The sequence below is a fragment of the Poecile atricapillus genome, chromosome 14 (genome assembly GCF_030490865.1).
Source record: "Poecile atricapillus isolate bPoeAtr1 chromosome 14, bPoeAtr1.hap1, whole genome shotgun sequence".
Taxonomy (NCBI): Eukaryota; Metazoa; Chordata; class Aves; order Passeriformes; family Paridae; genus Poecile; species Poecile atricapillus.
This window is the reverse complement of record NC_081262.1, coordinates 14,843,407-14,856,793: the sequence shown is the minus strand read 5'-3', so window position 1 is coordinate 14,856,793 and position 13,387 is coordinate 14,843,407. Positions and strand designations below refer to the sequence as shown.

Sequence of the window (13,387 nt, the reverse complement as noted above, 5' to 3'; positions counted from 1 at the left end):
TGATCGTGCCCCTCTGCAGCTCAGGGGATCCCCAGCACTCACCTGGCTCCAAGGCTCAGCAAACACCTGCAGCCCAGACAGTTGATATTAAATGCTTTATTCTCAATATTAAAAACCAGTATTTTTAATAACTAAACAATGCTAAATTCATCTTACCAAAAAAAAAAAAAAAAAAAAAAAAGATGAGGTTGGGGGGGAGGTTCTACCAGGGACGCTACAGCCCCGGCCTCGGCCGGCAGCAACAGAGCCCAAACCCCCCCAGCCACACACGTACCGCAGGAGAGCCCGGGGGGGCCACAGGTCCCCAAAAGGAGAGGGGCAGGGGCCAGCTGAGCCCCGTGGGAACAGCCACCACGGGCCAGGGGACACAGCCGGCGTCACCCCAGCCCCCGGCAGGACGAGGCCAGGCTCAGAGCCCAGAGGGGATTTGGCACAGTGAGACCCCCAGGGTGGGGCAGCCCAGCCTGGGGCAGGAGGGGGCTGGGGCAGCCCCATCTGCCCCCCCCCAGCACCAACATGGACCAGGAGCAGGAGCCGGTGTGTAATTCCACAGCCAAACATCCCAAACCCACCCCGTGGCAGGAATTAGTGTCAGAAAGGAGCAGCAGGCACAGAGCCCAACCTGGAGAATAGCCCTTGGAGAAGCCACTAAGAGAAAAAGGCCACCTGTGACCCCCCAGCGTGCCCCTCCTCGGGCTGCTCGAGGTCTCTGCTGCCCACCTGGGAGTCAGGGGATCCCTGCTGGGCTCCCCTGGGGACAGTCCCTGTGCGGCAGGCAGAGCCTCCTGGCAGGCAGGGAACGGGGCTGTAAACTGCAGGGAGCTGGGCATGTAAACACAGACCAGGGTACGGGGGGGCCGTGCCCGGGGGCTTCTGGCCCCCCACTGCCCCAAGGGACCAAAACCGGGGGACAAGGGGGGGTCCACAAGCCCCAGCCCTCCCCGTGGAGCCGGGGAAGCAGCAGCATCCCCCAGGAAGGGGGCTCTGGAGCAGGGGACAGTGACACTCGACCGTGTATAAAAAAGGAATTTATCTTCCCCGGGAAGAGTTTGTGCCCCACGGCCCGGGCTCGGGGGCCGGCGGCCGGGCAGGGAGGTGCGTGGGGAGTGCCGGAGCCGGGGCGCAGCGGCGGCCGGCGCGGATGTTAGAGAGGAGACGAGTCTACGTTACGTGGGGAGGGGGCACGGGGGTCCAGTCGAGTCGCGCATCCCGGGAATCCGAGCACTGAGATGGGTCAGGGAGGCCGGCGATGCCTGTGGGTGAGGCAGCTCCTCAGAGGGAGAGCTGGTGGGGCTCAGGACAGGCATTGCTCCTGCTCCCCCCCCTCCTCTAGAAGCCCCAGGGATCACAACTCCATCCTCCAGTGATGGATCAGGAAGCCAGGGCACTGCGCTGGGGCACCAGCTCCAAACCCCACTCCCACCCCAGGGACCACCAGCCCCTCACAGACCTCACTTGATGAGGATCCCCGTGGGCCGGGCCTCGTCCTCGCTGGCGTTCCTCAGGTTCTGCTCCGCTTCCTCCGAGGATCTGGGGCAGAGCAGGGTGAGAGGCACTGCCACGGCCCCATAGCATCTCTTACCCCATTCCCACCCCACTCACGCCAGGAAATCCTTCACTTCCTCCACGGTGATGTCCCCAGTGGTGTCCAGCGGGTTCTCCATGCTGCTGTTCGGGGAGTCGATGGGGCCGGGCGAGAAGGCGGCCGGGTGCTCCTCAGGGGACCCTGGGGAGTCATGAAACAGGAGGGGTTGGGGACAGCCAGGACACAGAGGCAGGCTTGGAGCAGGGCTGTGGGACACAGTGTGTGTGCAGGGACAGGGTGGTCACTCACGGTCACTGTCCGAGGGGGAGGGCTGGCCCTCGGAGCCGCGTGGGACGTGGGTGCCGTTCGCCTGTGGCAGCTTCGGTGTCACCGCTGAGCTGTTGCTGGAAGGCAACAGGGAGAAGTTATGGCCAGAATCAGTGTCATGGGGTGGGTGTACAGGGGTTCCATCACAGCAAAGCCCCCCACACCCCCGAGACAGCCCACCTGAGGCAGGAGGTGTCCTGGAGCCGGGCGATCTCCAGCCGGCACAGTGGCTCCGTCACATTCCTGGCGCTCAGCGAGAAGCGCTCAAACTCCGATGGTGAAATTAGGTAGAAACCTGCAGGGGGGGACAACAAGGAGCCTCAGGGATCCCCCACAGGGCTGCAGGTGAGGTCAACATCCCATCAACACAGATGTCACCTGTGTCCTCACCTTGGCCGTGCTTGGTGAAGACACAGGAGGCAATGCCACTGATGTCCTCCTTACGGATGCAGCTGTAGTGGACCTGGGGCCGCAGGCTGGGCACGGTGAAGATGTGGATGTCCCCCAGGTTGGTGAGACACGCCAGGCAGTTTTCCAGCCGCTCCTCGGAGCCAGCGCTGGCCAGGCTCACCAGAGCCACCTTCCGCACCCGGCAGCCCTCGTGTGCTGTCAGCTTGAACTTGGTCTTGGCACTCACTTTGGGCAGCGTAAACACCTGGAGGGGCAAGAGGAGCCAGGCTCGGGAGGACAGGAACCTGCAGGGTTTAGGGGGGCACCTTCCCCTTGGATTCACCACCCTAGCACAGGCACAGGAGAGCCCCCAAAGCTGACTGGTCACCTCCAGTCCCTGCGTGATGAGGACATCCAAAGAGGACGTGGGACATTTCGTGGGACGCTGAGCCCCGCGCTCACCTTGAACTGTTCCTCGGAGGAGATGAGCATGGAGTGGCTGCCCTGCATGTCGGGGGCCTTGGCCAGGTCCCGAGACACCTCGTAGGGCTCGGGCAGGGGGTTCCCCCGCCCGTCCAGCACTGCAATGGCCACCACCGGTGCCCGGTGCATCAGCTGGATCTCCTTCCCCAGCACCGCCTCCACCGCCCGCTCCGAGAACTTCTCCTGCGACGGCACCTCCAGGGCGTAGGCGAACACCGACCCAGAATTGGTCCCTGCCCACATCGTGGGGCCGTGGTGGGCGGCTGTGGGGGTGGAGCAGTGTCAGAGCCCCCTCCCCAAAAACCCAGCTTGGGGGCTTTTCCCGGGGAGGGAGAGGGTCTCACCATCACGGAGGAAGGTGTCGGCGAAGTAGAGGCACCGCACGACCCCTGAAAGCGAATCATCGGCCGAGCGAGGCTCGATCCGCCGCTGCACCGGCGTCATCTCCACCTCGGGGGGACCCGCCTGCTCCGCCAGCTGCGCGTTGGCCTCCTGCACCTGGGGAAGGGACATGGGGTCAGTCCCTGCTTGCCAGGGATGGGAAGCTGCCACGGTAACCCCCACTCCCTGCCCACCTTGCTGGAGGGGCTGCTGGCGTTGAGCCTCTTCTTGCCCGACACGCGGCTCTTGCGGATGCGGCGGAAGGACTGGCGCAGGGACTTCTTGAGGGACTTCACGCGGGACAGGGGCCCCTCCATGGCCAGCGAGTCGTTGGGGTGCAGCGTACACCTGCGGGCACCCACCCTGCTCAGCACCCACCACGTCACGCCAGGGGACCCCCAGCAGCGAGGTCCCCCCATACCTGGCCAGCACGGGGTTGCGCCGGTAGTAGTCGAAGAGCCCAAAGCCGTGGCTGGTGCCGAAGGCCACGAGGTTCCACTCGGAGTGGAGGGTGACGGCGGTGACGGCGGCGGGGGGCACGCACTGCACCAGCACGCTGGGCTGGAAGCCAGGGGGGAAGAGGAGGGGCCCGTTCTGGGGGGCCAGCCGGTCGTGGCCTTTCCAGGTGAAGCCCTCACGGTCCTGCAGCAGGTCCACGGTGGCCACGCTGACCGCGTGCTCTGACTTCTCATCGCTCAGCTCCATCACCAGCACCTGCGGGGACAGCACAGACAGGGGGACACGCTGGATCCCCCCCCAGACAGACAGACAGCCGCACACCAGGGACTAAACCCAGGGTAGGAGCCCTTCAAGGACAGCTATGGGGGTCTGCAGGGTTTGTAGCCCCCCTCAAGCTGTGGGTCCCCAACGGGGGAGCCAAGAGGTGCTCGGCAGCCCCTGCTCTGTCTGCGCCACCTTACCTGCCCCGCCGTGCCAGCCACCACCATCTTGGCCGTGTACTTGCAGAGCGCGATCTTCTGCACGCCCAGGCGCGGGTCATCGCTGTAGGGATCAAAGCAGCCCACCTGCGGGAGGGGACAGCTGAAGGGACAGCCAGGACCCCGCACACAGCTGTGGGGCAGCCCCCCCTGCACCCCACACCCCTCCACCAGCTGTGGCACACGGGCCACTCTGGGCATCACGCCCAGGAGGAGCCTGTCCCCACGCAGCCCCTGGCTCTTTCCTCCATGCTGGGGCAGACCCGCGGGACGGGGCCCACGGAACAAGCGTCCCTTGTGTCCCCGCAGTGCGTCACACAGCAGCTGTGCCCTGAGCCGGGGGACACGTCCCCGGGGCGCAGCCGGGATGGCTCCGGCAGGTGCATCCCCCGTGCCTGGCTCTGGGTTTGGCCCCTCCAGCGCTGGCAGAGCCGGGAGGGTGCAGAGGCGTCACCCTGCCCAGGGGACCTCACCTTGCGGAACGGAGGCCACTCCTCCTCGCCCGCCTGGTTGAGGCTGTCGTTGTGCTCACAGTCTGTCTGGAAGATGTTGGCCGTGCCCAGCTTGTAGAGGGGCTTCAGGGAGACCCCCGAGGCGTCCCAGAACCGCACCGTGCCGTCCTCGTGCCTGGGCGGGGGGGTCCTGTCAGTGTGGGGCCCCAACATCTGCCCGGCTAACAAGAGCTGCCTGTGTGCTGGCAGCCACCGTGCCAGAGAGGGAGCACCACGGGGGACAGTGCAGCGGGTGACACACTCATACCCAGCCAGAACAAGGGGCAGCTCACCCAAAAAGAGGGGCATCACCACCCCATCCCATTCCCCACCGCAGGAACGGGTGTAGATGTGTCCCCTGGCATTTTGGGTTTCTCAGGCTTCCTCCCTGCTGCCAGCACACTCACCCAGTGAGGAGAAGCCCCCTCTGTGTGGGCTCCTGGGCCAGGTTCTTTCCCCCATCAATGGGCCAAGCCTGGAGGGAGGGATGGAGAGGGGATGAAGGGTTGAAGCCCCCTGGAAGGGGCTCAGCAGGACCCCTCCCCACCATCCCCATCACTGACCGCAGAGGATTGCCGGGGGCTCTGCTGCTCGCCCACACTGACGATCCTCTCCCAAAGCTTGAGGGGCACGTTGGAGACGTGGCAGGAGCAGGTGATGGCAGAGGAGTGGAGAGGTGCCAGGTATGGGGCAGGGATGGTGGGCCAGCCCGGCGTCTGCAGGTCGATGGCCACCAGCTCCTCCTCCACCAGCACCACGAGGGCTCGGGGGTTCTCAAAGCCTGGGGAGGGGTGAGATGGCTGCTGCATGTGGGGACCCCCACACCATCACCTGCTGCCCGGGGTGGCCCTGGCAGGACGTACCTCCCTCAGGCACCTCTGCGCTCTGCACGGTGAAGAAGTCAATGACACGGGAGGTGAAGTCGAGCGTGGCCAGGGTCTGGCCCTGCAGCACGCTGACACAGTGCCTGTCACCGTAGCTGGCCCGTGGCATCCCCCCACTGAAGATGATGAAGGGGTTCCTGGGTGGGATGAAGCAGCTGCCATCAGACCCTGGACCCCCAAGTGCCCCCTTTGCCCATGTCCAGCCCACCCACCTACCCCGACTCGCAGGTTCGCCAGAGGATTTTGCTGATGGCTTTGCAAGGGAACGGCCCTGAAACAGAGACACCGACACTGTGGTTGTAGCACTGGGATGGGGAGGGGATCAGGACCCCAGAGCCCCCCCAGACCCCCATCCTGTACCATAGGGGATGGTGGACATGACGGGCTGCTGGCTCCTCTGGCCGGTGCCGCTCACTGCCCACACCATGTAGCCGCCGTCGCTGTGGGAGCTGACGATGCTGCTCCCGCCCTGCTCCCAGGCCAGGCTCTCCAGCTGCTGCGGGGGCACACGGGGGGCTCAGCACTTGGATGGGGGCACACACACAGGGCCACAGCCCCACCAGCCCCACGCCAGTGCCGGTACCTGGTTCCCCAGGAAGAGATGCTGGACAACACGAGTGCTCTGCTCCCACAGGACCACCAGCCCCCGGCTGTAGCCGATGAGGAGCCGGCTGCCAATGCGTGGGTGCTCCTGGATGGACTCCACGGGCCCCAGCGCCTTCCCGCAGCGGTAATCATCGGGGACACTGCGGGGGGACATGCACAGGGGGTCAGAGGGGGGCTGGGGGTGCTGGGGACAGGGCATGGGGGCTGCAGGGCTCTCACCTCTGCAGGATCTCATCTGGGAAGAGAGTTTTGTCTTCCAGCAGCGTCAGGGTGGGCAGGGTGACAAAGTACACGGCACCACCCTCAGTGCCCAGGCAGACCATGGCACCAGCAGCCATCGGCAGGACCACGGTCACCCGTGTGATGCCAGGGGAGCAGCTGGGGGGGAAACAGGGGCTGGCTCAGCACCGTGTTGGGAACATCAGAGAGACCCCAGACCTCCCCTGCTCCATCCCTACATTCCCATCTCCCTGAGTGCAGGAGGACAAGGACAGGGACTGCCTCAGTGCCGACAGCAATTAGAGCCATTAATCATCCCCAGGCCCTGCCAGCGCCATAAAAAGTCCAGAGCTGTTCCCTGCACTCAGCATCTCAGTTGGGATCAGAGGAACATCCCAGTGGAGAAAACACCATCACGGAGAGGACCTTGGCCACCATCCCGCCCGGGGAGGCCGGCTGCTCCCACGCGCCGTTCCCAGCTGGCAGCGGCACCGCTGCGGCCGCAGCCCCGCGGGGGAGCGGCTCCGACCCCCCCAGACAAGTACTTAGCGCTGCCGGACCCTGGGCGTCCCGGGAGGCCGAAGCTGCGGGTCTCTTCCAGGTGGGAGCAGCCCTCCTTCTGGCACACCTCCCACAGGTGCAGCGTGTTGTCGTCCAGTAGCGAGAGGAGCCAGCCCTGGGGATGGGGGGGGGATGACAGCAGCGTGTGTGAGGGGCTGGGGGGCTCCTGCCAGGTTCCCCCCGGGACCCCCACGTACCTGGCCGGGAAGGAAGTGCAGCTGGGTGACAGTGGCCGTCTCCTTGTGCAGGCCTGTCAGCTCCACACCCGGTGCGCCATAGCTGAGGGAGCCGTCAAAGAAACAACGAGGGTAGAGCACCTCCCCCTTCCCCAGCAAACCTCAGGACCTTCTGAATTCCCTCAGTTCTGCCTGCAAACACCAGGATAGACCCCTGTCCCCAGGAGAGTCAGGGCAGAGCATCTCTGGCTGCACCCCATGCCAGAGCTGGCCTTGGCACCGCCACCCCCATCCGGGATCCACCAAGCACCTCCAACTCCAACCAGGACACTCTGGATCAGCCTGGGATCTACCAAGCACCTCCAGCTGGGACACTGCAGGTCAGGCTGGCATCCACCAAGCACCTCCTGCCGGGATGTCCCGGGTCAGGCTGCGGCCAGCACACACAGCCGGGGTGGGTGTGCGAGAGGCGCCGGGAGCCCCGGCACGCTCCGGCAGCGGGGTGGGGTTCGGCATGCGGCGGCACAGCCTCACTCACCCGACTGGTCCCGGCTCCTTCGGCGACGCCGCTCGGCAGGAACCGCGGCAGGACCCGCGCAGCGGCTCCAGCACCGCACGGAGCACCCCGGCCTGGCATCCCCAGCACCCCCAGACACAGCCAGCTGCTCCCCACAGCCCGGTGTCCCCAGGGCACTGTGCAGCCACATCTGGGCATGCCGTGTGCTGGGGGTCCTTGTTCCTGGCCACCTTCCGGGCAGGAGCTGCCTCTGGCAGTGCTGGGCACAGCTGAGCCGGAGAGCCAGGCGACAGCCACGGGGTTTTGGGGAGAGCAGACAACGGGGCATGGGAATGAAGCAGGGAGCACGCAGAGAGCTCTCGGTACTACATGGATGGGGAATGCCACCTATCCTTGCTCATTCTGGGGTGTTTCCCCACCCAAAATAGTGCCACGAGCTGAGAGCCCTCAGGGGAAGTGGCTCGGGCACAGCAGTGTCACCAGCGTGTGGGATGATGCTCCAAGCCCAGGGACCCCCAGCTGCCCCAGGAGACCCCCCCCAGGTGCTGGCTGCCCCTCAATGCCAGGCTGTCTACAACCTGATCCACCCAGCCTGGCCGGGGAGCACCCAGGGGTGCCCCCACTAACCAGTAACGCCAGTCAGGCCAGCTCCGGCTGCTGCCTCGCCCGGCCCCGGCTCCCCCGGCACCGCCAACCTGCAGAAGCATCTTTTCGGAGGCAGCTGGAGCGGGGCTGTATAGGCACGGGGTACCACGCTAGGTACCACCCCAAAACCATCCCCGCAGAGGATGCTCAGGGCACCGCAGCCCCCCGCAACCTCATCCCCGCGGTGCCGGGGGGGATGCTCAGCTGGGACCGGCACCGCGGGCCGGGCGGGCGAGCGGGGCGGCCGGCGACGTCGCGGCCGGGCTGGCACCCGGGCGGTCCCGGCAGAACAAAACACGCCATCTTTGTGCTCGGGAGGCAGCGAGCCGCCGGCCTGGGGGAGGGGGAGAGCGGCCGCCCCCCACACCCCGACCCCGCTGCGGGCGCAGCCGCCCCCGCGCCCCCACCCCGCATTCCTGCGGCGCGGGGCCCCCCGAGCATGGGCCGCATCCAGCCCTGGCCGCTCGCCAGCAGCCCTCTGAAGTCTCCCTGCACGCTGCCGGCAACAAAGCCCGGCCGGCCCCGCTCGGCGTCCCCCGCTTCGGCCCCCCAGCCGGGAGCGGGCTGCACGCCCACCGCAGCCCCTCTCCCCGGCGCTGGGCCGGCCGGAGCCCCCGCTGCGCCCCCGAGGGCTGCGCGGATGAGGCCAGGATGGGCAGGAGCCCCCCAGGGATAAGTGGGGTAACAGCAGGAAGGACCCCCACCCGGGATGAGCCCCCGGGACGGCCGAGCCCTTTTTCCACCCCCGGAGTTTTGGGCGAGGTGGGGGTTTCCTCCAGCCGCCCCCTCGCCGCCCGGCCCAGCTGCAGCACAGCTGGACCGAGGGATGGACGTCAGCCGAGTGGGGGCTGCGGGATGGGCCAGAAGCAGCACGGCCACGTCTCCAAGCATTCTCCGGGATGGGGACAGCCGGAGGAGTGAGTGCAGGAGGGTCCGGGAGCTCCTTACCTCCTGCTCATGTGGGAGGAAAAGGATACAGCTTGACGGCTCCCGCCTTGGTGCCGATGGCCATCACACGCAGGACGGGGTCGTAGGCCAGGGCGCTGGGCTGGCTGGGGAAGCCGTGCTCCACCGTCTGCCATGGGGACAGGCAGGTCAGAGCGGCACCCCCCACCTCTGACACCCCCAAACCTTCCACAGCCCCCCTCAGCCCCACAGCTCCCGGCCCTGCAGCAGCCTGAGCATCACCCCTGCGAGGGGGGACCACAGAGATGCTGCTCTGTCCCCCAGTGCCACCAAGGAGAGCCTTGGGCAGGGAGGACATCGCTCCTCATCCAAATGCCGCCCAGCACCCCAAAACCCAGCCCAACAGCCACACCACGGGCCGGGGTAGGTCTGACCTTGAACAAGCTGTCCCACCGCCCGCCAGCACTTTGGGGATGGGACTCCCCTGCTCTAAACCCCCGGGGTGAGGACACCCCAGGAGAGGTGAGCAGGACCCCCACTGCCACATCACCGGCCGTCCCCGATGCCGGGCGGCAGAACCAGGCGAGCGGGACCCGCCAGCGCCAGGGACGTCCCCGCCGGAGCCGCGTGTCGCCCGCGGGCACCTTCCCAAGGAAGTCCCGGCCGTCCGGCGTGCCCGGGCTCGCCGGCTCGGGAGGGGCTGCCCTGGCAGCGGGGGGACGCGGGGGGCACCCACCGCCCCGGCCCGCGGTGAGGGGACCGCAGGGCTCCCGAGGGCAGCTCGGCTGAGCAGCGACGGCGCGATCAGAAGATACGGAGGCCGCCGGAGCCAGACTGGCCGGATCCTGACCTGCTCCCTTTGTCTGGGGCATCCGAGAGGCGCAGCGGGGCGGCTTTCCGCAGCCGCCGCTGTCACCCCAGCTCCTGCTCCCCGCCCAAGGGACACTTTCAGCAGCGTGAAAACGTCCCCAGCCCATCCAAGGCATCCCGGCCCATCCAAGCGGGTCCCAACACGTCCAAGGGGCGAGGAAGTGGATGCTCGTGGGTCACGTTGAATCCCCCCGGGATGCACGCTGCGCTGGAGGAAGGAGCTGGGACAGCAGCAGCACAGGGACACCACGGTGATGCTTTAGGCCAGAAACTAACAGGATGACACCGGCAAAGATTCCCCAAAAAGCGCTGTCCCAGTTCCCCAGCACTCCCAGTCCCAAAGGGGGACCCGGCTCAGCCCCCCAGACGCAGCCCCCGCAGCGGGGCCGCATCCGGCAGGCTGTGCCGGCCGGCCAAGGCGCGCTCCCGGCCAAATTACAGCAAATCCCAGGCAGATCTGGAGCTCGGGAGGAAAAACAACCATTAATGGGAGGCAGGTGGGCAGCCGGCAGCCCCAGAGGCGGGACGGACGGAGAGGGGCTCTCCTCAGTCTCCCCCCTGCACATCCCACTGGCACACACCCACACAAACACCCAGGACTGTGCTCCCCAAAACCAGAGGGGCTCTGGCTGTGCTGAGCCTTGCACCTTGGCCAGATCCTCATCTGTGGCAGCGAGTTGTGGGGCCAGGGCTGTGCTGGGCACTGGGAGGTGGCTCTGACCCCTCAGCAGACACCGCGCAGCCCGGTCCCGCTGCGGGACAGCCCGGGGGTCCCTGCGGTGCCAGGGCCATCTGGCCACCGTCCCCACCATGAGTTGGGTAAGTACCCCACAGTGGTGCCAGGATGCTGCCCAATGATGATGGACACGGTTTGGGCTCCTCCAGGGGCCACTGCCGGTGGTCTCCTGCCCCACGGCCAGGGCGGGAGGTTGGTCCCAATGGCGCGGCGCTGCCGGGACAAGGGGCACCAAGTCCCAGGTGGGCACCCGCTGGCACAGCCCGATGTCCCGAGAGAAGGGTCTGGCACCCCAGGGCTTGTGAGCTTGATGAACTTGGGGGTCTCTCCCACCCCAAACGAGGGGGGCAAGTGGGGAAATTCAGAGGGAGCAGGGGGATAAGCACTGACCTCTGATATTCCCCCAGGCCCCCCAGAGACACATCTTTGGGGTGACAGGGAACCCCAAGGCCACGGGGTCATCACCACAGCCCTTCCTGCTGACACAGGAGGTCCAGCGCCCCAGTATTCCACCCCTGGGGTGAGAGGCTGAGCCCCACACGGGGGATGCAGCCAGGGATGCTCCAAGGCCAGACAGGGTGTGGGACCACGGGTCACCCCAAAACGCCCGAGAGCGAGGCCTTGGGGAATCCACGGGACAGGGGGAGTGCGGGAACCGGGGCGCTCCAGGGAACCCCTCCCAAGAGGGGCTGGGGACAGGGATGTCGCGCTGGTGAGGGGGTCTCATCCTGTCCCGGAGCGCGCCCTGCACCGCACGGGGAGGAGCGCAACCCCCGGGGCGCATCCCGCGCCCGGGACTCCCGGTACCCACTCCCGGGGGTCCATCCTCCCGGGGCGGCCCAGCAGCCGGTCCCGGGGTCCCCCGGCCAGGCAGCCCTGCCCTTTCTGCGTGCCCCTTCCCCGGGAGCGGGGAGGTCCCGGTGCGCGGCTCCCCCGAGGGTTCCGCCGGTCCCGGGGGGCGGTGCCCCGCACGCCGCTCGCCTCCCCGCGGGCAGCATCCCGCCGGGGCACCAGAGCCCCGCGTCACCGGGGGGCTGCCCGCACGCTGCACCCTGCCCGGCACCCCCGGTGCCTCCCGGTGGTCGCCGCCCCCCGGGATCCACCGCCGCGCCCCCCGCTCGCCCCAGGCGCACCTTGCTGAAGGCGAAGAGGTCGTGGCGGAGGCGGTCGCGGTGCGGGTCGGCACCCTGCCGCCGGAACCGAAACTTCATCATGGTTGGGCCGGCGGCGGTGGCGGCGGCGCGGTACCGGGCGGGGCGGGCGCGGCCGGCGGTCCCGGGGCCGGTCCCGGGGCGGCGGTGGCGGTGGCGGGGCCGGGGCGCGGCGCGGGGCGGGGCCGGCAGGGGGCGCGGTGCCGGTGCGGGGTCCCCGGTGCCGGTGCGGGGTCCCGGTGCGCGCGCCCGCCGAGCCCGGGCAGGCACCGCCGCGGCGGGGGCGGGGCGGAACGCTGACGGACAGCTCCGCCCGCCAATCACCGCGCGGCAACGCGCGCCGCGCGCCGCGGCCCCGCCCCCCGAGCTGCGCCTGCGCCGCCGCGGCTGCTGATGGGACGTGTAGTCTTCCAACTCAACGCCCTCTGCGCTGGATTTATTTATATTAATTTTTAAATCCTCTTCTTTCGGTGTTTTTCCTCCCCCTGGGCATGGTGAGGGACAGTGAGGACACCCCAGACCTGTTCATCGTGGTCATAAAGCCCCCAAAAGCGTGGGGTGTCGTGGATTTAGGGTCTCATCATGTGCCCCACAGCCATGGGGTGCATCAACATGGCGGCGCCCCGGCTACTAGGCCTGGAGCATCCTGCCGTCTCCCAGAATTAGCATTCGAGCCTCATTCCCGGCTGGCGACTCATTATTCCCGCCAGGGCTCCGGGAATGTTGTTCTCCACTCCCCCCACGGCATCATCCCAAGGTGGGACGGGGAGCAACCTGCCCGGCACCCAGTTTTGGGGTGAGTCAGCCCGGGCAGGGCATGGCTTCCCCTCCCTGCTGACTAACCCCGGCCCTGGGGAGATGCGGCTCTGGGGTGACGCAGGGTTTTGGGGTGGAAAACAGCCCGGAGGTGAGCGGGGAACGATGCTGCGGTGGTGGGCTGTGCGTTCAGGGATGGAGGGGGCTGAAGGGCAGGCACAGCCCCGCACACTGAGGGTGGGGAGGCTGGCGGCACATGTGGGTCTGCTCTGAGGAGGGAGATAAGGAGGAAGAACTCAGAGGAAGGAGAACAGAGGGGAGAAAGAAGGGGTAGTGAAAAGGGGAGGAGAGGCAGAGAAAGGGAATAAGAGATAAAGAGGTGTGAGGAAGAGAGGAAGAGGAGGGAGTAGAGATGGAGAGGAGGGTGAGGATAGGAGAGAGAAGGGAGAAGAGCAGGAAAGAAGAGAGGAGGAAGAAGCGAGGCCACACACAAGACCAGCAAACCCCATCCATCCCCTCTCTAGCACCTCACACCCATCCCACCATCTCCCTCTTGCAGGAGGGAGGCACAGGGAGGGTGAGGTGCTCAGCAGGAAGCTGAAGCACAGGGTGCTGGCAGGAAGAAGGAGAAGAGGAGGAGGAAGGCAGAGATCCCTGTCCCTAATTTCTAGGACAGCACAGCCACCACATTTGGGCACCCTGTCCCCAGGGAGCCAGTGACTCCCTTTATTTAGAACCAGTTCCCTTCTCCCAAACACCTCGTTCCTGCCAGGGGGGAATCGAGGCACATCCTGGCCCCCAGAACTACCAAACAGCCAGGCCCAG

General features: G+C 67.0%; 1 protein-coding gene across 2 annotated transcripts; it reads right to left on the bottom strand.

Annotated features, from left to right (window-relative positions):
* Window positions 1–72: 72 nt before the first annotated feature.
* Window positions 73–11,967, bottom strand: LLGL1 (LLGL scribble cell polarity complex component 1). Of its 2 annotated transcripts, none has more exons than XM_058849554.1 (23): window positions 11,789–11,967; window positions 9,121–9,218; window positions 7,003–7,084; window positions 6,790–6,920; window positions 6,245–6,403; window positions 6,003–6,165; window positions 5,780–5,915; window positions 5,636–5,690; window positions 5,399–5,556; window positions 5,099–5,316; window positions 4,943–5,010; window positions 4,518–4,671; window positions 4,027–4,131; window positions 3,528–3,820; window positions 3,301–3,454; window positions 3,070–3,223; window positions 2,705–2,988; window positions 2,243–2,507; window positions 2,033–2,147; window positions 1,835–1,929; window positions 1,603–1,726; window positions 1,451–1,530; window positions 73–1,253 (listed from the first exon to the last, which is right to left on the bottom strand). In XM_058849554.1, the coding sequence occupies exons 1-22, from the start codon at window positions 11,867–11,869 to the stop codon at window positions 1,452–1,454; spliced, it is 3,171 nt and encodes a 1,056-aa protein (XP_058705537.1). In that variant the 5' UTR covers window positions 11,870–11,967; the 3' UTR covers window positions 73–1,253; window position 1,451. The 2 variants fall into 2 exon arrangements, with proteins under 2 accessions (XP_058705537.1, XP_058705538.1); XM_058849555.1 differs by having other exon boundaries at window positions 6,805–6,920.
* Between the last annotated feature and the right edge of the window lie 1,420 nt (window positions 11,968–13,387).